The sequence below is a fragment of the Protopterus annectens genome, chromosome 10.part0, assembly GCF_019279795.1.
Source record: "Protopterus annectens isolate FY-2018-M chromosome 10.part0, PAN1.0, whole genome shotgun sequence".
Classification (NCBI taxonomy): Eukaryota; Metazoa; Chordata; order Ceratodontiformes; family Protopteridae; genus Protopterus; species Protopterus annectens.
Window position 1 is genome coordinate 640,148,901 of NC_056744.1, and position 26,124 is coordinate 640,175,024.

General features: G+C 40.5%; 1 protein-coding gene across 6 annotated transcripts in view; it reads right to left on the minus strand.

Moving 5' to 3' along the window:
• Positions 1-26,124, minus strand: part of YIPF1 (Yip1 domain family member 1) — a 293,231-nt gene that overhangs the window by 116,475 nt on the left and 150,632 nt on the right. For all 6 annotated transcript variants that reach the window (XM_044085462.1, XM_044085465.1, XM_044085463.1 and 3 more), the window contains exon 7: positions 16,162-16,328. In XM_044085462.1, coding sequence (XP_043941397.1) covers positions 16,162-16,328 — 167 coding nt within the window. The remainder of the gene's footprint in view (positions 1-16,161; positions 16,329-26,124) is intronic.

Here is a 26,124-nt window from a genome sequence, read left to right on the forward strand (position 1 = left end):
GGATTTTAGCTAAGACAGGCTTAAAAAATCTATACAAATTTCTTCTGGGTAAATATGGATGTAATTGTTAACTTTGTGCATACATATTCTAGGCCAGTAGTACTTTATGCATACTTAGAAGAATGCAACACAAAAGTCATAATGGAAACTGAGAATAATTTGAACAGAAAAAGCCACACAGCAGCAAAATTTATTCTTAGCGCTTTCGTCAATGACAAGACTTCATCAGATAAAAGTATAAACTCAAATGTACTTTAAATACCCATGAAGCCAGTTGTGGAGGCATGCGTGAATGGTCGTGCCTTCGTTGAAGGTTGTGAGTCAGGGCTGGTAACTCGGCATGTAAAAAATCACTACCAAACATTAGCGGACCAGAGTTCCGCTGTGGCGACCCCTAACCGGGATAAGCCGAAAGACAACAACAACAACTCTAAAATAATATAGTAACATACATAAAAAACCCTATTATAAACAATTCAAACAGAAAAAAGAAAGTAAATAACTAACGACAATAACTGTTAAATTTATCTACGTTCTGCTTTCAGTTTTAAAATACACCCAATGGATGCCATCTCATTCAACCCAAGCCAAACTACTGCTCTCAAACATAAAATCCAGTACAACTCCCTTTGCTCAAGAAAAAGTTGCTATGGTCCACCCCTAGAGTTAGGTTTAACTTGTTCAATTACCACAAATTAAACTGATCCTCAGGGAAATCCTATAAGTGCCAAAATAGGAAATTGGTTGTTTTTTTCTTATTAATTTCATAAATGTGTTCATAAATACGATTTTTTAATTTGTGCTCAGTCTTTCTGACAAAAAATACCGGTTTGTGTGGCTGGCTGGATGACTTGGCTATCCTGCAGGAAGGTTTGTCTCAAATAAATAACTGGTGCCAAAATCACAGACAAACTAAATGCCAAAAAATACATTACTGTATCCTTTGGGAAAGCCCTCTACCCCAGGGAACTATCACAACAGGTGCTGACACAGTTGTTAAGGATTTGGGAATTTATGTGGACAGTGACCTAGCTTTTGATCAACATGTGTATTTTGTAAGAAAGCCTCTCTATATTGCACAGCTTAAAAACAAAGGGATGGTGTCTAGATCTAGGGAAGTCATTGTCCCCCACTGGCACGTATCTGTCCAGATGCAAACAATAATGAACGCCTACAGAGATACCCAACTAAAGGGGTACAATGCCTAAACATGCCTGAATGGATAGACTCATAGCCATGTCACTATACTCGGTATCCAACAAACAGCTAAGGGGTGACCTGTGTCTGGCATATAAGGCATCCTCCAACCCATTACTGATGGAATTACTGCACATCAGTAAGTCTAATGTCATCAGAAATATTTGGTCTAGGGATATAAACCTCTTCTACAACATCAGGAAAATAGTTTGGAGGGACAGGTACATCTTGCAGAGGATACTGCTGCTGTGGAACAGACTTCCTATCCATATAAAAACAAAGTTCATCCCTGCCCATTTTCAAGTGCAACTTAGATATGTGGATGGGAAACAGAAAACGTACTAAGGACTGCCCCTTTGTACTACTAATGGACAGAGACAGCTCTTAAATGCTATATTCCATGCATGGGTTCCCTTAAATTAACTATGGTATAATCCCAGTTACACTCATAAGGGGTAATATATAATTACTGACCATGGGATGGATAAGGTCAAGCTATAACTATGTGTGATGTGTTATTTTGAGCACAAAAGGGAAACTGGCTAGGCTTAAAATGGCCTGTAACGGCAGCTAGGCAAGTGCTTACCTATGAACCTATACAGTGCATACATTTCTGGTAAAACAAGATTTTTTTTTTTACTTCTGATGTAATGAAAATGTAGTGCATATATAATGGACATTTCACATGGCTCTTTAAGCAAAGGATTAACGGCTCCTCATTGTTTAACAAGTATAATGCCAGACTGTGACGATAAAATCCTGAAACACAATAGAGCTGCTGTCTCAATATGTATGAGCCAATACAATAGCTCCCCCTAAGTCAGTCCAGGTAATTCCAATAAGATAATGGGTAAAAAAAAAACATGCTGACCAATGTCACTCTACTCCCAAGGATTTTGGAGAAGCAGCACACTTCTTTTGTTAGCAGAGGGAGTGTAGTCCTAAACATATATACAGCACCAAAATGTTGCATTTCCCGGTAAAATTTTATATATGTATATATATATATATATATATATATATATATATATATATATATATATATTTTTTTTTTTTTATTTTATTTTGTGCTGTAATGACAACTTAGTGCACACATACATTCTGGACATTAATTTCATCATTTGTTTTTGAGCAGAAATCAAATAAATCCCAAGAAGAGATCAAGTATAATGTTAATACTGTGACAAAGGTCTTCTGAAACAGTGGGTTTCTTATGTTGTATACAAAAGAGACCATAAATCTGTTCCCCTACAACATCTGATAATAGCACTTAAGCGATACTACTAAGAAACTCAAATAACAACACACTCAAGCATGACATTCTATTCTAATGATTTTACTTCATGTTAATCCTGATTTATATGGCAGCACAGTGCCTTTCCAGCACAGAGTTTATGCCTCATTGTTTATGCAGTAACTGAAATGCTGCTTTGCCTGGTGAAATAATTATAACTTTTTTCTTCTTCTGATGACGAAAACTTAGTATACACATATTATAGACATTAGTTTCACCCTGACCTTTATGCAGAAGTCTAACAGCCCCATATGGAAACTGAGTAAAATACCATATGTGTCTTGTGAAAGACTGTACTACCTTTTTATAAGAAGCCACGTGTCAATCCCCCAAATGCAATTTATAATTAAATATTCAGGCAATCCTATACATCAGCACACCACATTTGCAGGCACATGAAGTTTAGAATTCACTATATAGACCAAACTAAAAGTTGCTTTATCTGGCAAAATACTTCTGATTTTTTTCTGTTATAATAAGAAATTACTGCACATATATCCTGGGTATCCTTTCACTTAAACTTTTGAGTAGAGTTCTAATAGCACCTCACTGATAACTGGGTATGGCAGACTGAATTAGTAGCTGAACACAAACAATTACGTAACCGTTTCAATAATGCAAACCATAATAAAAAGGTTAATGCAATGCATATAGAATATACAGGTACAAAACACACAAGAATGCCATTTTAATCCCCCAGAATTTCGCCGCAACTTGATCTTGATTTACACAGCTGCACTTCACCTATACAAAGCAGCAGAAATACTGCCTTGCCTAGTGAAATATTTCTGAGTTTTTTTCTTACTTTTGACGCAATGACAATACAATAAAGATACAATGACAATGCAATAAAGACAAAGTCTGAACATGGGCTGTTACACTTGACAGAAGTTGTATACCAACAACAGGGTGCCACATAGGATTATTGGTGAATTACAGTGTCATACCTCTGAAAGACTGTGTTAAATTTATTGGACAACAGTAAGTTTGAATATCCAGTTATAAGTTGTAGTTAGAGTGTGTTATTAGAAGTAGAGATAACTGTACAGCCACACTACCAGTAATGCTTTTCCTTTATAATTCTGTAATAACATTACAAATGCTGGAAATTATTACTCTTGAGGAAAAATGACTTGCATTTTTCAGTTTAATAACAGAAAGTGAAATCTAATTATGACCCTATATGTTAGCAATTCACTCCCTCTAAGAAAAACAATAAAATATATGTATATTTGTTGTCAACTGAATCCAAAGATGTGCATTAAGGAGGCTCTAAAATTATAACAGCAAATAAAGTGAAAGCCAAGGTTGTATATTCCCTATGTTTCTAGAATTACAACAACCATTAGCTTCAGATCTGCTTGCACACATGCTGATGGGGTAAGACCATCGCTGACTGTAGTGAAGTCACACAAATGACTACATTACTGTCAGATATATGCACTGCCCACTTCAACAAGCTATATTAATACTCATTCAGCAATGATCCAGTAACTGCCCTTTGCCTATATAGGTATCCTGCCCCAAAAAGCCTGCTACATTTAACTTCCTCACACCCTCCATAAAATAGCCACCTTCTATATACTCCTCATGTTTATGACAAAAGTGAAATACGTAACGACCATGGTAATGTGTTACAGCTTACTGCTCTAGGATGCATATACACTGCCCCCAACAAACCACTCCAGTGAATTATTCACATGCTTCACTGTAACTATCTTCTGTTTTCACACACCACCTGCTCTCATAATAAAATAGCCACTTTCACTGCATATTTCTGAAGAGTGATAGGGAATGGGTGATCATGTAACTATTTTTTTTTTTATTTTCATTTTACATTTGATGACCGGGAAAGTTTGACTGGACACAGCTCCATTTTCAGCGGAGGCCCAGGGAGAAAAGCTCCACTTAATACATTGCTACAATACAATTTATAAAATACATAATTGTATTCTTAAGGCATACAATTTAAACATTTAAAAACATATTTAACATTTCTTCACAGACATAAAAATCAATAGCATCAGAATAAAATGTAACATTCCTTTATGGACTTTTAAATCAATACTATCAAAATAGACCATTGTTTGGTAAGAATAAGTATTCAGAGGTTAGAAGCTTAAAGGTGATCTGATTAGCCTGGGGGAGTCACACATGCACAGCCAATTGTCAATATAGTGGGTTTTGGGTACTTTCTTAAATAGTGAAGCAGAGCTTGAAGTTATGTGATTTGGGAGTGAGTTCCAGACTTTTGCAATTGTACAGCCAAAGAGAGCTTTAGCTGCTTCATTCTTATGTTTGATGACATTTATGAGATTTCGGTCTGTAGATCCTAAGGCTCGGGTGGTGGTGAACGGCTGTATTAGATCCTGTAGTACAGGAGTTGTTTCAGAGAGGTAGTATAGTTTGTGGGCTGTGGACAGTTGAGTAGTAAGTAGTTGGGGCAGCTCAAGCCAGTTGAGCTGTTTGAGGGAAAGACAGTCATGGGATCTATTAGAGGCACCTGTAGCAAATTTGGCAATCTTTTTATAGCAAGATGCAATTTTTTTTTGTTCGCTGTGGCGAAGATTAGTCAGGATTGGGGAGGCATACAGTAGGGTGGATAACAGGTACATTCTAGCAATAGTGGCTTTGGTATAACTGGTCATGAATTGCTTGTTCCGATACAGTAGACCAAGCATTTGTTTACTTTTCTGATTGTTTGTGTCTGAAGAATGATCCAGTAACTGCCACTTTTTTTTTCTTCTTTTTTGCATTTTTAGAGTCACTGCTTGCTGAAAATCAGACCCTCTCTTATCTATCAGCGCATTTGTTTACATCACTGGTGAAAGTAGATCAAGACAGGTCACCATCAAGCAGTCATCCAGGTGGTTCAAACTTTTTAGGCCTTCACCCCAGTCCCATCCACGTACATACCTGGCAAAGTGATGAGGAGTGGTGTGTAATGGGCTGTCCATGAAGGGTATAACCTTGCTTCTACAAGGGGCATTTCTCTCAAGAGATCTAGCTCCTCTACCTCAAAAGCAGCAGCATGTGAAGCAGACATATATATATACATACATACACATAAATATATATATATATATATATATATATATATATATATATATATATATACACACACAAACACACACATACATATATATATATATATATATATATATACACACACACACATATATATATATATATATATATATATATATATATATATATATATACATACACACACATACACACACACACACACACACATTGTTGTCTTTCAGCTTTTCCCGGTTAGGGGTCACCACAGTGGAACTCCGGTCCGCGAATGATTGGCAGTAGATTTTTACGAACATCGAGGTGCCAGCTCGACGTTCAACCTTCCACGAAGGCACGCCCATTTACGCATGTCTTTCGAACGCCCAGCCGCGGGGAGGTCATGCAGACTCCATACAGAAGGCACTCCCCGCACTCCAGCCAAGAATCGAACGGGAGAATCTCTTGCGGCGAGGCAAAAATGCTACCGCTGCACCACACACACACACACACACACACACATATATATATATATACATATATATATATATATATACATACATATATATATATATATATATATATATGTTCATAGGTTGGTACTAGGCTTTCGCCATGACAACTCCCTGGCTATTTCTTCCCACAATATTTACTTCCCTAGATATATAAATATCTATGATATATATATATATATATATATATATATATATATATATATATATATATATAGAGGTCTACCTGATAAGACCGACAAGCCAAAACAATGACAACGAGATGACCAACACCAGAAGATCAACAAAGCAAATACCCGACAAGTTGAAATCCCGACACCGAAAAAACAGACAAGCGAAATGTGTGCTTGCATTTGAGTGCGACTGTCTGCATTGCAAACTGTTTCTCTATGTGTTTACAGTGAACGGGAACATGTTCTACAGCAAGATGAAAGTATTTACATTCCTCTAGCTGGTTATGTATGAAAAGAAAACGTCCTATGATGACTGTTATCTGTATTTGAAATGTTAATTATTTAAGTTGAATTATTTCTCATTAACAAATGGGTGACTTCACTGTGTACAAGATAATATTTTTCATGCATAATCAAAACAATGAATATGACATATTTTTATGTACAGCAGGGATTAAAACTAATAGAATGAATATTTTCTTCAGTGTAAACAAAACATCTACAGTGTTGTTCCCCTCCTACCGTCAACTTGGAAAAATCATAGCTTGGTATAACTTTTTCAGTGCTATTATCTAAAGACAACCCTCAACAAAATCATGTAGATTTGATTACGTAACACTCAGTTTATCTGTATATTCCTAAAACATTAAAACTAACTGTGTTCAGGTGAAAGTGGGGGATGTGTGTACCTGCAGTTTCCCTGTCAGCCTACACTGATACAGTTATATCACAGAAATAAAGCGCAGTAGATTTTAACATGTATATTTAGTGTTGTTTTCAGTAGGTAGACAAGAGTGAAGCCCTATTCAACAGTATTTTAATTCATACATCATTTACGTCAGTTATAACAGAGTGTATGGCAGTTACTAATCTGCTTGTATTGTTTACGTGCTGGTTATTCAGGCAGTTGTGAGGATGTTTTGTTAACTGTTGGGATTGTGCTTTGTCGGGCATGTCAACTTTAGAGGTTTTGCACTTTCATTCTTGTGGTGTCGGTTATCTTGTTGTCGGCTTTTGGTCTTATTAGGCGGACCCATAGATATATATATATATATATATACACACACACCCATACATACATACAAATATACATATATACATGCATACATACACACACACACACACACACACATACACACATACATATACGTGTGTGTATGTGTAAACCACTCCCTCCCTCCCTCCCTCCCTCTCCCCAGGGAGAGATAAAAGGCCATGCCTCTAAACCCCCTCTTTGGGGCAGAGATGTCTGCCACAAGGCAGCTACAATTCTCCCTAATAATAATAGTGGTATTACTGAAATAAACATCTTATGGTGAATAGCCAGAATACTGAGAAATGTCTTTGTGGTCTGAAATGAAATACTAAGGGGAAAAATACTAAGCTGTAGAACTACACTCAAATTCTTCTGATGAAACTGCAGAAGAAATTATTTCTCTTCTCTTTTTTCCTGTCTACGGCCTTCATTTACACTAATGTAGGTGATGCATGTCTCAACCTACATTCTTTCCTAGGTTTGGTGCCCAAAAGTGGACAAAAGTCAGTCATGATGAGGCTGAAAACAACTCTTCTTCAGACTTCCTCTTAAAAGAATATGAGCCAAAGCAGTAGAACCTGTTCCTTCTGCTTGGGAGGAGGCAGTCTAGCATATAGGGGAGAATTCATGTTTCTACACCATGACTTTAGGCTTGGGCTCTTTAAAATCCAAAATTAATTTTGGAAAGACCAGTATAGGTTAAAAAAAGGTATCTATTTTATCTTTTATTTAGTAGGCACCGATATCAGAAGAACCTCACTGGGCGCAGACAAACCAAATCTTGAGAGTCAGAAAGTGAGAAGAGACTGCCTCAAAGGCAGATGAAGAAGACAGAGCAATACCAAAATTCAACAGGGACAAAGTCTTCCCTTTTACAGATTCAGCTCCCTTCTGAATCAGTTTGTTGACTTTCTCCATTCTTGCTACCTGTACCAAATACTTCCAATTATTCTTCACTGAGAGTGACAGACGTAGTATTACCTCAACCTATTTCCTACCAACCTTACAATATGCTTATTCTATTGTGACAAGTCCATCTTCCTGAGTAATTACATAAACTGCAACAATGGTACAACAAAATAGCCAAATTTGCCTCTAAATTACCAAACAGATCCCACTACTGCCTAGCGCTGAAACAATTAAATTGGCTTGAGCTCGCTCATGTGCTTCCATACTCCCAATTACTTGTACTCCATAAACTACTCCATAAACCAGAACAATATCCATCGCTGAACCACGTAATATAGCCCTATTCTCCCAGCACATCTTTGTATTCTGGTGATAAAATGTTACTTAGTAAAACTAAATTCAACAATACAGCAAGACACTCATAAGTTCTTAGGTTCATAGCAGGTTACTAGGCTATGGCCCTGGAGCCTTTACAATTCTAGCCATGTAAAAGCCCAAATACTCTTATTGACCAAGTTTAGATGGTCACTGTCAGCACAGCGATATTGTGATCAGTGATGACTGCCTCTGTCCATGAGGGACATAGGTGCCACCACCCAGGGGATGAATTTTGCGGTCACCCATCCAGTTGTCAAGGTTACAATTGAGTAAGGTCATTGAGGAGCTCTGCTTCACATGGAGTGGAAGCTTATTCCAGAGGAGTGTTAATCGCTGGGAGATAAATGTGTCTCTCCAGCATGTTCTGTTGATGTCAGAGGCTAGACTGAGATCTCTGCAGTCCTATTTGAATTGCGGATTTGCAGCAATTCCATTAGGTTATAGTCACAGACTGCTCTGCAGGCCAGTCACAGGTTGCCTTTCAGTAGCCTGTATGATACAGAGTACAGTGACAAGACTTTTAGTCTTTCTATGTATGTCATATTTTGGAGGCCCTGGATTCTCTTGGTAAGAAACCTCTGTGGTCTCTCCAGTTGCTGCAGGTGTCTGGTGAGGTATATACAGAAGGGAGCACTGTACTCAGTTAGTGGTCTGATAAGGGTAGAGTATAGTGGAGCCATAACTTCCCTGGTCTTGGATGCGATGTCCTTATTTATGAGATGTGCAATGTAGAATGCTTTTTTACCACTACGGACACCTGGTGATCGACTCATTCTATTCTAACTGTATCTCAAAGAAGTGGAGCTCTACGCCTTCCTGCTTAAGATAAAATATGATCTTAAAATCTTTCAAATCTACAGTTTGCTGAAGCAACACCTTGCACACCTACGGCTCTTTTCCTGTACCACCCCTACCTAAGATCAATCCATTTAAACCTAGCCCAAGTTTTTGCCCTCCAACTACAACTTACTCTTCACGCCTAACCTCCATATTTCCTACTTGAGCTACCTCACTACAGTACTTAAGCTCTACTAATTAATATTCTAAAATCCACCTCCTTTTGCTAGACAATCCTAATTACCTGTTGCTCCCTTTGCACACTGCTGATAATCCCTGACCTCAGCTAGCCTATTGTTCTGATGTTATTCTACTTCAGGAACCTCCTAAATTATTCTAATTATAAGATGCACGACTGATCCACCACTTGTCTATGACAAATTATTACATAAGAACAAACTCATGTGTGTGTATAATATTACATTATCTGCTTTCTTGTATAATATTATATTATTCTACACTACTGTTGTACTTGCATTTTGTATACTACTGTTTAACTCATATTTATATTTCTACTATGTTACCGCTAGCTGTCAGTGTAAAGCATTATATACTGTAGGTTCATAGGTTCATACTAGGCTGTCTGCCCTAGGGCATTTATAAGCCTAGCCAGAATGTGTTTGGCTTTCGCCACCCATTTTAAATTTATTTTGCTATGCCCTTTTTTGAGGTTAGTATACTGTGCCTCTGTCTAACAGTGACACAGAAGTGATACCCGGGGTAAACCTACGATCTCCCATCCACTCATCAAGATTCCTCTTGAAGAGAGTCAATGAGGGACTCTGCCTAACCTGGACTGGGATTTTATTCCAGAGTGAAGGGAGCCTCTGGTTATGAATCTGTCCCTCCAGCATGTCCTATTTATTTCAGTGCTGAGGTTCAAGTCTCTCGAGAGTAGCTCGATGGGATTTGGATTTTCTGAGGTGCAGCATGTCCATTAATTCCGGGTTGGACATGGCTTTATAAGTCAGGCACAGATCGCCTCTGAACAGGCGGTATGCCACTGAGTAGAGCTGGAGTTTCTTTAACCGGGCAGCATATGGCATCTGTTTGAGCCCTTTGATCCTCTTGGTGAGGTACTTTTGGGGTCTTTCCAGTTGCTGCAGGTGTCTGGTAAGGTACATCCCAAAAGGGGCATTGTACTCAATTATGGGCCTGATGAGGGATGAGTAAAGAGGCACAATGACCTCCCCTGACCTAGATGTGAATCCCTTCATGATTAGGTGGGCTATATAAAATGTTTTTCTAACCACTTTGGCCACGTGGTTGTCAAATGAGAGATTGCTATCAACTTGGGTCCCCAGGTCCCTAATTACTTATTCTGTACTTAATAGATTACCACCTATGTGGTAATCTGTGGGCACTTCGTTTTTGCCAAAGGGGATGACTGTACACTTTTTGGCATTTAGCTTGAGGCCATGGCTCGGGCACCAGTTGTCTGTTTCTATGAGGCCCTTTTGGAGGATGCTTCTGTCGGCTGGAGAGTCGATTATGGCACCCAGTTTGCAGTCATCTGCGAACTTGGTCAGCCACAGTCCTTCCGTGTTGGCCTGTACCTCCGAGAAATATATACCGAACAAGAGAGGTCCCAGGACTGAGCCTTGTGGGACACCACTTGTAACTGGTTTGGAGTCTGACATGGCTCCAGCAATTCTAACCATGTGGGTTCTGTCCTTGAGCCAGTTTGCAATCCATCTAGTGACATAGGGGTTTATATTTAAGCTGGTGAGCTTATCTATAATGCCCGAGCGGGGTATTTTATCAAAGGCTTTTGCGAGGTCCAGGTAGGCTGTGTGGACCACCTTCCCCTCGTCAATGGCCTTGGTGACTGTTTCAAAGAAATCAACCAGGTTTAAGAGGCAGGATCTGCCCTTAACAAAGCCAAACTGGGTAGGATCCAGTGTTTGTAGGTCCCCAATATCTTTATTTATGAGGTCCATGATGATCCTTTCCATAGCTTTGCAGACCAAGCTAGTCAGGCTTATGGGGCGATAGTTTCCAGGATCCGTTGAGGCACCACCTTTATGGAGAGGGACCACTGTTGCTGTATGCCACTCTTTCGGCACATATCCTGTAGTAAGGCTGAGACTGAACAGTAGTTTTATGTTTGGGTTTAGCTCTTCTTGGAGTTTATGTAGGACACAGCCCGGGACACCATCTGGTCCCATTGATGCTGTGTTTTTTGCTTTGGAGAGGGCAGCTCTTACCTGAGCATCTGAGATGTCAGGGGGGCAGCACTCTGCAGATATTTGCCCTTTTGGTGGGGAGTTTGCTGAACCTGTCAGCTTGGATGTTGGCAATGTCTGTGGGTTCGGTGTATTTTTGTCATTTTAGACTAATTCTGAGCATATCTGGGAATTACCACCCAGGTTCCTAACATAACTAAAGAAAGCCTTGTGATTATCCTTAGTGTCCTGTGCAATTTTTCTCTCGAAGCTGGCCTTAGACAATTTTATGTGTGCCCGTAGTTTTTTGCTAATACTGATCAGTGATGCCTTCCCTTTTGGGATTTTGCTCTATCATTTAGTAGCTTACTCCTTCTATTGTATAGTTTGTTTATGGCTGGGGTCCACCAGACAGGACGTCTGCCTTTGGAGGATTGGGTCTTGGTTTTATTTGGGATCGCATGATCCATGCATTCCTGAAGGTGTTCATAGAATGCGTTTATAAAGGATTCTGCGGTCTGGGCCGTATTTTCCACAGGCCCGGGGGCTTTGAAGGATTCCACCTCAGTTTTGAGGAGTGTGAAATTTGCTTTAGAGAAGTTTTTCACTGTGGTTTTCTGGGCAGGGGGTGGGGTCAGGATGTGAATATCCAGTGAGATTAGTTTATGGTCTGATCTTACCAGTGAGGGATACACTTCTGGTTTGGAGCATAGAGTCCCCATGTTGGTGAGGATCAGGTCCAGTATGTTTTCCCCTCTTGTGGGAGTGGTAACAAGTTGTTTCATAGCATTTGAGTTTATAAATTCTAGGAACCTTTGGGCTAGGGTGTTGGAGCTAGAGTAATGCTCCCAGTCTATGTTTGGGTAGTTAAAGTCGCCCAATATAATGGTGTTTGGAGAGACCTTCATATTTTCCAGTGTTCTCAGGAAGGCCGAGTGGGGTTCCTGGGTTTGGGAGGGTGGTCTGTAGCAGGCTATAAACTGGAAGGCAGTTTTACCCACTGCTAGTTGCACATGGATAGTCTCTGATGTTTCGTGCTTTGCCACCAACCTGGAGGTGTGGGTATCTTTGATGAATATCGATACTCCCCCTCCTTTTGTGGCTCGGTCCAAGTTTTGGTGCCGAAAAGCATGGTATGAGGTATAACCTGGTAGTGCTGGGGTGCTCTCGGGAGCCCTGAGCCAGGTTTCTGTTACTGCACAGATATCGATGTTCTCCATGCTAAGGAGAGTTTCGAGTGCGTGCATCTTGAGGTTTAGACTTCTGGCGTTGAGTAGCATTACTCTTAGTTTCTTATCCCTTGTGATACCTATGGAGGTGGGTTTGTCTTTTGAGCCTTGCCTAAAAAAGGCACTATGGGGGTAGCAACAGCCTTTGCCAATATCCAAAAGCCCAGGGGTGACAGGTGCAAGCCGTCCCTAGTGAAGCATCGTGGCTTGTCGAGCATATCATCCCAAGCTGACAGGCATTGGATCCCCTTTGAATGACACCAGTACTTAAGCCAATTGTTGAAATTGATCATCTTGTCTTCATATTGTGGCATCATTCTTGGTGAGGGTAAGATGCTACTCAAGGTCAGGGTCATACCGGCCTGGGCTACATGCTCAGAGAGCTCCTTTAGGTCTCTTTTCATGTAGTCCAGGGAGGTACGTCTCGGGTCATTCACACCAGCATGGACAATGACTGAGTCATATTTGTACTTGCCTTGGCGTGACCCGAGTGCTTGTGTTATGTGGCGGATCCTAGCGCCCGACAGGCTGCTCACCGTGACCCTCTCCTTGTTCAGCCTGGTGAGCGGGACGTCAGTGTGCCTGACGATAGTCACCTATTACAAGTGTATCAGGTGTGTTGTTTAGTCTTAAGGGCTGTGACTGTTTGGCACACTGGCTTTGTGAGATATGTGTTGCACGTGTTTTGTTTTGGGGTAGCGGCTGCTTGGGTGTCTGCTTTGGAGGTCCCTGCTGCTTGACAGATCTTTATTTAGAGCCTCCGAGTATGTTTTGTGTGATTATGTGTTTGATTTGCTGTCGTGGTAGGTCTATGTGAGACTGGAATTGTAGTGAGTGTGGTTTCCTTCTCCTCCTGACTGGTTATGCCAGTACTGAGTTGAGAGAGCTTAGCCTCCAGTTTGGCTATATGGCTGCATCTCTCACATGTGTTGGAATTTGTTGGGAGGAGGAGAGGGTTGTCTGTGTACATGAGGCAGTTGTAACATTGCCTCAAGATTCCCAGATTCACCAGCTGGACCGGAGAGGAGATTGACAACTGACCTTTGGACATGCTAGAATAATATTGGGAATTCCTTAATAATTGAAAACCAGGGCCAGTGGGGAGTGAGGGTGTAGTGCTTATAATTTTTAGTGCTGACTTATATAATTGCTTTAGTGAGCAAGTGCCAGGTAACGTAAGTGCAATGTGTTACAGGTAACTTAAATGCAAAAACGACAAACAGTAACTTTCTTTCAAGTGAAACAAGGAAATAAGTACAGTAAGCAATGCAGATATCACTAGTGATCCACAGAAGCACTGAGAAGCCGTATTAGGTGGAATTAGCGTTCCAGGAAATAACAAGCAAACAAACAACAAGCATATAAACAAAGCTAGATTCAGCAGGCCTGGATCTAATCTATGCTACAGCAAACAAGGTGTACCAATTTCAGTAAGATACAGTTCAAATATTCAGGCACTATAAACCTTTAACCAGAAATTCCCAGCTCAGAAGGGCAGAGTCCAGCCTCTTCTCCCACAAGAGTGCAGACCACAAACCTTCTTAATGTAAAATAACTGGCCTGAAGCCCAAGTGCTTAAACCAGAACTAATACACTTTAAGAATAACAGACACTGGGCTCTCAATTAGCAGTTCCCAACTTAGAAGGATGAAAGCTACCTGTCCTGCCACCACAGTGCATGCCACAAACCTTCCTAATGTAAAACAACTGGTCTGAAGCCCAAGTGCTTAATCCAAAAGAATGATAGCTACACTTTAATCAAGTTACTACCAAGCAGTAATAAATACAATTGAATACATTAGAGAATGCCTGGATTAGTGCTCAAGTTACACAAACAAAGCTAGATCCAGCAGGCTCGAATCCAGTCTATGCCACAGCAAACAAGGAGCACCAACTTCAGTAAGAAGCAGTTCAGATATGCATGCACTTTAAGCCTTCAACCAGAAATTCCCAGCTCAGAAGGGCAGAGTCCAGCCTCTCCTCCCACAAGAGTGCAGACCACGAACCCTCTTAATGTAAAATAACTGGCCTGAAAGCCCAAGTGCTTAAACCAGAATTAATACACTTTTAGAATAACAGACACTGAGCCCTCAATCAGCAGTTCCCAACCTAGAAGGATGTAAGCTACCTGTTCTGCCACTACAGTGCAGACCACAAACCCTCTCAGTGCAAAACAACTGGTCTGAAGCCCAAAGTGTTTAAACCAAAAGGCTTAGAATGAGTTACACCAAGCAGTAATAAATACAATTGAGTACTTTTAAGATGATGCAAAAGTAAAAAAAAGTAGGTAGAAACACAGATGAATTTTTTTTTTTTTTTTTTTTGCTATTGTCAATGTAAGTAATTACTGTGATTTTGTGTAGAGCTTTTCTCCCTTTTGTGTAAAGCTTTTCTTCCTAGGCCTCCAATGAAAAGGGGTTTCATGCCTACTTGGAATATCCCCATAAAAAATGCAAGCAAAAAATAAATTTCTTTTTATTCAACTTCTTCCCCAAGGACCCAAGTTCTTTGGTCAGGTATAAAGCTGAAGCTTTTTGCCTTCTTAATTTTGTGGCTTGCTTGAATTTATTACAAAACTCACAGACCTCTTTGTGCTACATTTGTTGACTAACTTAACTGTATCGGTAAAAAAAAAAAAAAAAAAAAAAAAAAAAAAGACAACAGGATCAAAGAAAATGTAAGGCAACAGAGTAATACGGCCACTTATGTCATGCTAACACTCGCCTTCATGATGTATCCTCTTCTCAAGAAGGGCAAAAGAAGTCAGTCCTAGTGTAAATCTTTGGGTACCAATCCAATCATCCAGGTTTAATGTAAAAAACTCTAGGGTGTCATTGTTTACTTTGCAGAGGTGAGGTAGGTGTTTGGTAATAAATTTGTCTCTCCAGTGTGTTTTATATATGCTGGTGAAGATTTAAGTCCTTAGTCCTGGTACTGGTAAAGCTACCTGACTTATGAAGAAAAAAGCTCCATTTACAAATAAATTAGACTGAGTCTCTTCAATCATAAACTACTTATGTGTTTTCATTGTGGATACGAGTTCTCAAGGTAATCTTCATGGCACCCATATCTTGAACATATCAGCTGAGATCAGATTACAATACTCCATATTATACAAACTGCAGCATGGTTTTGCAAACTACACAAAACCATTGCTTAGGTGTGCAACTCATAAAACAATAATTCAAGCAAATAAATATCTAACTGGTGCTGCCAATAGCTGTAAGCCACATCAGGACTAAAAGTTTCAAAGCTTATCTATAAACTTCCCACTACAAGTGTCCCAATTAAGGTATGCAAACAAACAGCACAAACATAAGTAACAAATGGCAATCACAGTTCCTCACTTTTTGCAATGCACCTTATAGAGAACAATAAAGTAAGGAATCTGTTACCAATTTAGAACTTACAGCTATTGGAATGTAGATGAACAATGAATAGCCATAAACACACACGATCTCCAAGAAAGAGTAAGAGACAATGTTCACAACTTTGTTATTTCTCCATGCCAAAAAACCCCAGAGGGCCAGAGGAACTAGCCAGGCATACGAGTAGATTGCAGTAGCAGCAATGGAAACTGTAAAAGAAGCAGAAGCATATCAAATGCTTTTGTTTTTATTTACAAAACAGCAAAAACTGGCAATGGGAGCAAAACACATCAGGAATTAATAGTCAAGTTTGGTTAGCACTACTACTTGAAAGCATAGCTTCCTTTTGGGACATGTTTCAGTTTACTGTATGCATCACTGAGGGAATTCCCCTTTCTTTTTCACAGTATTACAAAAAAAAGGAAACTGCAGTACTGGGGGCTATGCTAAAAGCTTCACCGCATCTTACTTAATGAAAGATAAGGGCAGCTGAAGTATATTAAGGGTTCAGGAACATAAATGCAAAAAACAGCAAACTGTAATATATTTTTATTTACTTACTTTCTTACTGTATGTACTCATTTCATTTTTTTAAGCAGGTAGGTGGATTAGATCATAATAGTCTTAGTTCAGAAGAATAACAACAACGTAACAGTCAAGTGAACAATTAAGATACATTATGTACCACATAGTTTAAGGTAAATATATTCATGTCACAAATACATTAAGTACATAAAATGGTGGTAATATCCATCCATCCTCAATCCCTTTTCCCATTTTATACAAGGGGTCTAGGTGTCACTTCAACAGTGACAATCATCTCAAGCCAAGGTTTACATATTATATCATTCACACACACACACACACACACACATATATATCTACATATATATATACATATATATATATATATATATATATATATATATATATATATATATATATATATATATATATATATATATATATATATATAAATTACGAACAATAAAATGCATCTCCAGCAAGTAGAAGAATTTAACAACATGTGAAAGGAAGATTTTGCAGGACCTACTTAACAGTGTATTATTACTAATATGTCTTATCTGGGTACTGTAATCAGTATCGTAGACTATGTAACTCAAGTTCAGTGCACAAAAAGTACTAAGGAATTACGGTACTCCCTCAATGCATAAATGAAGACCTGCGGAGATGGGAAGGACATACTACGGGAAGGAAAAGAGTTCCATAATTTTTGGACTTTAACAAAAGCTTTACATCCAAACAGACATGAGGGATATGGTATGGACAGAGCAAAATAATAATTTGTAAATGAATGAAGGGGGTTGTTAATGGACCACTGAAGATAAGCAGCTTTCTAGCTAACTGGAGAAGTCTGAATATGAATGGTGCACATCAAAATATGAACTTCAAAATAAAAGGAAGGAGAGAAGTTTTAGAAGGTGACAGTAGTTTCCATCTTTGCACATCAAATATACCTAGTCGATAAGCATCTGCACTGTGGCTATATTCCTACTGGAATTAGATAAACTAGTTAATAAGGAAAGGTTGTAAAACAGACTTTCCCAGAGCTTTGACTTTGAATGTGTTAGATTTTACTCAGATGCTCTATTAATGGTCAGATTTTCTACATATACTAAGAAATATGCTCATTTCATACAATATGAAGAATATAATGTGCTTCATTTTTCAGTTTCACTGTTTACTCAGACTTTATCTCTAACCACCACACTTAAAAATGCTGTCATGTTAAGTGCTGGGTAGTGATTGGCATACATTTGCAAAAGCATTGTGAGTAACCAAACCCAGGTTACTTCTTTACAAGTGCAGCTTCTTACTTAGATTATAGTTTCACTACTATATCACATATGTCAATGTAACGTTTTCCACTTGCAAGTCCTAGTTGGCAACGTGTTGTTCTAGGAAGTAAACTCCAGCTGATACATTTAGCATGGAAATGCAAGGGCCTATACATTAGCTCAAAAGGGAGGCATTGTGGGTTCACAGTCTTTTCTTGATGTCATGGCAGGAGATTTTAGCTATGGGAAAAACTTTAAGGCACTGTTGATATCAATAAAATAAAATGCAAAAACAATACACTTTTTGCATCAAATAAATATATAATTTGATACTGCATATGGTAAAGGTGTTATATTCAACTTCAAACATTGACCACTGACTTTAAAGAAAAGATTTATACAGAGACACTTAAAAAAATGGGGTGGAGGTTACTCAGATGTTCCACAGTCAAGAGCATAGGATGGAAGATAAACTAGACATAGCTTTTATTAATGTGAACTGATAGAGGTACAGGTTTCGACTCAGAGTGGTGTACAGGAATAAAACCTTGATTACAAGCCAGAATACCAAAATACCAAAATTCAATTAGCAGCTCAGATGCTGGAAGAGTAAAGCAGGGGAAAGTAAGAGTCAGCAGTAAATATTGGCTCGCCTACCCTGGGGGGAAGGGATTGGTATGCTGGTGGCTTTTTCACAACATGATAGTGAAGGTGGAGACGTAGTCAAAACAGCCATAACCCCAGACATTAGTCCTGCTCACCAAGCCAGTGGTAGCAACCTCAATAGCATGCAGGTGCGAGCACTCACTTGAAGTGGGAGGGTATAGGAGGCCAAAAAAAGTGATGTGGATCCTCAAATCAGCCACCAAAGGGTAGTGTTAGAACTCAATAATCCTCCAATGACTGCTGACTGCATGTGTGACCGTTTCCAAGATCAGTGCTCACTCTACAGAGAAAGAATGGGCTGACTTATAATGGAAGGATGATGGTGGGCAGAGAGCAGGAAAAAAAGGGATGTTAAACAAAGATGTGTGGTTTGAATAAGACTCCAAACAAAGGGTAAAAAAAATTAACAAAAAGTCACCCCATCAGAAGAAAGAATGGATCAGTTACTGGGAAATCGGCTAAGCCTAGGAGTTCTGCCAAACATTCTAATTGCAGTTTTTAATGTTAGTAGACCATTCCTTTGAAGAGGATAACTGGATAAGGGAAGCCAAACTCTACTGAAGGAAAGATTAAAGGGCAATGGCAGAGTGAAGTGTTCTGAAAATTGTCATCTTGTCAACATAAATAGTCCCTGTGGAAAATGGGAGTTTAGTACAACCAAATTATTCCTGGTCAACAAAAGAAATAAATACATCAATAAAACACAATAAATAACCATTTAATAAACTAAGCAAAAGATCAATTCATCCTAGATGGGATTTACAATGAGCGATAACTGGTTACGGTCATCTGTTAAAATTCCAACAGCAGCAGCCCTACAGTAATGAACAATTTATTTAAAGGGAGACATATACACTGATGGAACACTGAGGAGGGGACTGCACAGTTACATACAGCTACATAAGATGCAAAACAATATGCCTGGGAAAACAGACCACAGACGTAAGTTGTCTCATACGAACACAGGATGACTACACCGATATCAAACAAGAAGCAGCATTGCTGTTAAACAAAACAGTAACAGGCAATATGTAATAGTTCATTTACATACAGAAAGAAAAACTCTTTTTTTTTTCATTTCTTGATCTATTTTAGATTGACTGTATCTGATTAGGTAAAGTCTTTAAGCCTACATTTGTAAAGTACAGTTTTGTACCTACCATAAATGTAGATGTTTGAGTGCTAATACAGCTGCAGTCATAACAGATGGGTTATCCTGCCGTCAGGCGGGTCCTCGGTCGACCGAATTCCAAAGTCTAGGTCCAGCGTCGGTTGTCGTCGCCTCCTCCCTGACGTCAGTGCGGCAGGGGTATAAAAGAACCAGCCGATGCCATCTTCTTCAGTTTTTCTTGCCCCAGATGTCAGGTGCCCCCAGAAGGAAGGCAAAACATAAACATATGTAATAATGCAATGTAAAGTAATCAAAAAACAGTAGTTTGCAAGCAAATACACCATAAAAGAATACCCCAATCAGGTTGTATGAGGAGGTGTTTGTCATAAGGCCTGTCCCAAGAGGGGATGGCGGGAGGGAAACCTGGACTGCAGCTGTATTAGCACTCGAACATCTACATTTATGGTAGGTACAAAACTGTACTATGTTCATCGTGCATACAGCTGCAGTCATAACAGATGGGTAGAATCCCAAAGCTAAAAAGGGGTGGCAGGCACTAAGTGGAACTAGGAGGTGACTGCTGTAGCAAAGCCCGCTCTAGATTTAGAGTAAAGTGGAAGGTGATAGTGCTTGGAGAAAGTGTGCACAGAACTCCAAGTGGCTGCTTCCAAAATATCCTTGGTAGGAACCCCCCTCAGGAAAGCTGCAGAGGTAGCTGTGACCCTTGTGGAGTGAGATCTGATGCTTGTAGGCACAGTTTTTCCATGAAATGAGTAACAAAAGCATATGCAGTGGGCTATCCATTTTGAGATTGTCTGTTTGGAGATAGCCTTTCCTTGAGCACCTGTAGCATAGGACACAAAGAGTTGCTCGGATTTTCTGAATGGCTTTGTCCTGTCCAAATAATAACGAAGTTGTCTGTGAATGTCCAAGGAATGTAGTAGTCTTTCCCCTTTTTTTTGTGGGTTAGAATAAAAGGTAGGTAAGTGGATAGTCTGATTTAAGGCTACACTGGATACTACCTTTGGCATAAAGGAAGGGTTGGTTCGTAAGGAAACTCTGTCCTGATGGAAAATGATGAAAGGTTGTACAGCCATGAGGGCCTGTAGTTCCGAAACCCTGTGTGCTGAGGTGATAGCCAGAAGGAAGGCTGTTTTCCATGACAAATATTGCAGTTCTGTTGAAGCAGCTGGCTCAAATGGAGGCAGGATCAGTTTTTCCAACATGAAGTTGAGGTCCCAAGCAGGTACTGGTGGTTTCCTTGGGGGTTTTATATTCTTAGCCCCTCGGAGGAACTGTCTTAAGAGAGGATGAGAGAATAAAGGAGGATCTGTGTTGTAGTGCGCAGAAATGGCTGAAGCATGGATCTTGATGGAGGAGAAGGAAAGTCCACTGTTTAACATCTCAGCTAGGTACTGTAATATTTGAGGTAAATTTAGTACCCAAGGATTCTGGCCCTTTTTCTGATTCCAGGCACAAAACCGTTTCCATTTGGCAGAGTAGGCTTTTCTAGTAGAAGGTCTTCTGGCCTCCAAGATGACATCCTACACCTCCTTGGAGAGGAGGGTCTGTTGGGAAATCAAGGAATCCTCCATGCAGCTAGATTGAGGGTTTTCAGCTGACTGTGAAGAGTTTTGAAGTTGTGCTGGGACAACAGAAGAGGCACTAGAGGCAGGATCCATGGTGGGGAATGCGTCAGGCTCTTCAGGAGTGGATACCAGTGTTGTCTTGGCCAGTCTGGAGCAATGAGAATCATGTTTGGCCTCTCTGCTCTGGCTTTTAATAGAACTTTGGGCAGCAGAGGAAGAGGTGGAAAGGCATAGACTGTCAATGTTGTCCAATTGAAAGAAAGTGCGTCCACTTTCCAGGCCTGTGGATGATAGGTCCTTGAGCAAAATTTTTTCAGTTGGTAATTTCTGTGGGTAGCAAAGAGATCTATGTCTGGCTGTCCCCATGCCTGAATTATCTTTGCGAAAACTTGAGGATGCAACTTCCATTCGTGTGGATCTGTCATATTTCTGCTTAGGTTGTCTGCCAGTGTGTTTTCCTTCCCTGGCAGGAATTGTGCTTGAAGTTGGATTTGCAATTCCAGAGCTGTGTTCCAAAGGGACATGGCTAGTCTGCACAGGGGATATGAACGAGTTCCTCCCTGTTTATGTACCACATCACTGTGGTGTTGTCTGTCCTTATCAAAAGCTGGCCTGGATGCAGTAGGTCTTTGAAGGCCATAATAGCATTTTGTACTGCTAGCATTTCCTTTTGATTGATGTGTAGGTGCTTCTCTTTTTGGGACCATTTGCCCTGAATGCACTGATCTGCCATGTGCGCCCCCCAGGCGTAGTCCGAAGCATCTGTTGCGATGATTTGATTTGCTTGAGGCATGCAGAAGGGGAGACCTATGTTTCTTTGGCATGCTTGAGCCCACCACAGAAATTCCTTTTGAAGACATGGAATGAGTGGTATAATTGTTTCCAAACTGTGGCTGTGTTGAGACCATAAGTTTTTTAGGTACCATTGAAGATTCCTCATGTGCAGCTTTGTACATGGGATCAGCAGGATGCAAGATGCCATGAATCCCAGAGCCTGCAGGACTTTCCTTGCAGTCAGCCTGGTGAAGGTTGCCATTTTGCTGAAGTATTGAGATAGTTGCCCTTGCTTCCCTGGCGTGAGGTAGGCCATCTGGGTGTTTGTATTCAAGCTGGCACCCAGGAAAATTATTGTTTGAGAGGGTATTAGTTTTGATTTCTTTTTGTTGACTGTGTATCCCAGAAAGTTCAACAATTTTATTACAAACGCCAGGTGTTTCAGAAGTATGTGCTTGCTGTCCGCTTGGATCAGGCAGTCGTCCAGATATGGGCATATTTGGATCCCTTGAAGTCTGCAGAAGGCAATTACTGATGCCAGGCATTTCGTAAACACTCTGGGTGCAGTATATAAGCCAAAGGGCAATGCAGAGTATTGATAATGGGTTGAACCTGCAAGAAATCTGAGGTATCTTCTGCAATCTTGTCTGATAGGGACATGCAGGTATGCCTCCTTGAGGTCCAATGTTACCAGCCAAGACTCCTTGCCCAGCATGGGAAGAAGCTGCTGTAATGTGAGCATCTTGAATTTTGGTACGAGTAAATATGTGTTTAGGATGGATAGGTCCAAAATAGGTCTCCAATCTTTGTCCTTCCTTGGTACCAGGAATAGTCTGGAATAAAAACCTTGACCCTGTTCTTTTGCAGGTACCTCTTGAATAGCTTTCATGTCCATGAGAGCTGAAATTTGTTTTTGTGCCTCTGCCCTTTGATTTTGTGGCAGGTTTGGCATGCCTCTCATTTGTGGAAGGGTGTGAAAGTGAAATCTGTAGCCTCTGTCTATAATGTCCAGGATCCATTTGTCTTTTGTGACAATATGCCAGTTTTTTGAAAATAATGCCAGTTTTCCGCCTAAAGGTGCTGCCATTAAAGCTTTGCTTGGCATGCAAAGGGGAAAGTCATTGTGTCTGCTTTCTGAATGACTGTGATCTATCTTCTCCACCTCTTGGTGTAGGTGCTTGCCATAGTCTGGCTCGGAATGATCCTTGAGATTGCCCTCTACCCCTCGGGTGCCTGTATCTGCCTCTTTGAGGTCTGTCCGTGGCTGGAAAGGACCAATTTTTTGAAGGCCAGTTTCTGCTGAAACGTGGAGGTTGTACCTGTAGGAAATCTTTCACTGTTTGCATTGATCTTGCTTTTTCCTCCATTTTCTTTAGTACCTCCTCAGCTTCAACACAAAGCAATACATCTTTTTGAAGAGGTGCATTTAGTAATTTAGCTTTGACATGATCTGGTAAGGTTTGCTCTTTGAGCCAAGCATGTCTACGTATGACAGACCCTGTAACAGCAGCTCTACATGAGGCCTCTAAAGCATCAAAACCACAATGCAAGGTATGTTTACCCACTTGCTCTGCACTATGCAACAAATCCTGCAACTCCTTTAAATCTGGTTGCTCAGGTTGTGTCATTTTGCTTTTCAACTGAGATAACAAAAACTGTTGATACTTTAACATATGGAACTGACAGTTTAATGCCCTCATGGTTAAAGTAGCCGAGGTGTACACCTTTTCCCCCCACCTTTCTAAAGCTCTGGAATCTCTCTCTGAAGGTAATGGGTTTTTGGCAGTAGAGGCCTTAATTCCCTTGGGACCCTGTGAAATAGTTTCTGGGTCAGCAGCATGGTTTTTGTATAAGAATTGGTGTGAATCAGGAACCCGGTAATACCCGTCAGGTTTAACAGGAGCTGGAGGTAAAGAATCTGGGTTGAGGCTGGTTTCTGTGTACACATCATCTAATATATCCAAGACAGGAGGGATTAGCCAGAGGCCTGTGCTGGGGTAGCAAGAGAAAATCCCTGAGCCTTTTCTTGGAATCTGAGTAATCTTGGCTTCCCAGTGAAAGTGTTCCCTTAAGGTATGCAGGGTTTCCCCAAAAGAATAGTCCTCGGGGGGGAGACCGAGGGAATGGACTCCTCAGCATCAGAGTCTCCAAAAGGGGAATATGAATATTCCTGGTCCTCAGAATGTTCTGAGGTAATAGAGGCTTGATCTGAGGAAGGGTAGTCTTCCTCCAATCTGGGCCTTTTGTCCGAGGGGAGTTGAGAACCCCTGATAAAAGTAATCAAATCCTCAGATATTTTGAGCATCTGTTTTTTAGGCATGGGGCCTTGAGAGGGGCTCTGTGGACCTTGTCTTTTAGTTTTCATGACTGCTTTAGATTTTGAGAAAGCCTTAATGGAAAAGGAGGAAGGCCTGAAGACACCTTGAGAAGTGGCAGGCCTGTCTGAACTCGGAGTTTCCCGGCAAGAGTGGCGTCGGTATCTGTAGTCGGAATGGGGGCCGAGGAGCCTGCGACCTTGGGCACAGAAGACACCGCTAAATAAGCGTTATCGGTACTCGGGGGCTGCGTAGGCACCTCACTGAGAACCAGAGCACTGGTAGTCGGCTTTAGCGTGGTGTCGGCAGAAGTTGCGGACCTTGTATGTCGGTCCTCATCTTTGCGTCTTTTACTCAATACTGGAGTCGGAGTATCCGACGACATAATGTAATTAAATTTTTTACCAAAATAGTGTTGGGCGAACTCCGCCCGACGTTTAATAGTGCGTTTGTTGAATCTAGCACAAAAACGGCAGGCCGAGACATCGTGGTCTGGGCCTAAGCAAGGAATACAGAAAGAATGGAAATCCTTATGCGGTATTTCCTTCCCACATGAAATGCAATTATTAACTTTGTCTGACATCGGTCTGAAGCAAGAAAAGTTTCCCCAACTGGGTACTTAGCTTTCAAGAAGACTTCGGCTGAAATATTTTTGTAAATCTCAGGAGCTGGCCGACCGGCACTTGCGAACTGCTTCTGCTTCGGGCACCGCGCGGCAAGAAAGACTGAAGAAGATGGCGTCGGCTGGTTCTTTTATACCCCTGCAGCACTGACATCAGGGAGGAGGCGACGACAACCGACGCCAGACCTAGACTTTGGAATTCGGCCGACCAAGGACCTGCCTGATGGCAGGATAACCCATCTGTTATGACTGCAGCTGTATGCACGATGAACATCTTCCATACATAGTTGCACTGTATTTGCTATTTAAGTGGTCAAACTGCATTTTTATTACCTTTATTAAATTATCACTTAAGACATAAGCAAGCATACACTTACTTATATAAAAGAAAATAAACCATATTAACATATTCCCCAGTTACAAACATTATACATCTCACATTCTTTTGTACAATTATCATAATCAGATATTACATAAACTGCTCAATTCCTGCCTTCACTGAAATGTCACTCCTTCATATTAGTCTGCATGTATTGATCCCGCAGTTTCCATTTTTTCAATGTAATTTGCTCCTAATTTTTACTTGTGTCTTTTGGCTTTTCCTGGTTAGGGGTCGCCACAGCGGAACTCCGGTTCGCTAATGATCGGCAGTAGATTTTTAAGTGCCGAGTTGCCGGCCCAGACGCACCGCCTTCAACGAAGGTACGCACATTCACGCATGTCTCCACACAGAAAACGCTCTAGCTGAGAATCGAACAGGACAATGTCTTATGGTGAGGTGACAAAGCTACCACAGCACCACCACCGCAGTTTTTACTAAAGATCTTATTTCCAGTAATAGTTTTCAGTTTCCAGTTCTGTTACAATATCCAATATTACAAAACATTTGGTTTAGACTACTGTTTCCATTTTCTAGTAATGAAGTGCTTTTTTGGCAGCCACCAGAATTAAACTTAACAAGGCCTTACAATGTCTAGACAATTCAGATTCTGTATCCCAGCTCAAAAAATAATTTCCTTAGTTCACCCCAATATTTTTGGCAGGCTGCAACTCATTACACTTTCAAAACATATGCTTCTCAGATGTGTCTATTTCCTATCACACCTCCAACATTTGCCATCTACCCGAG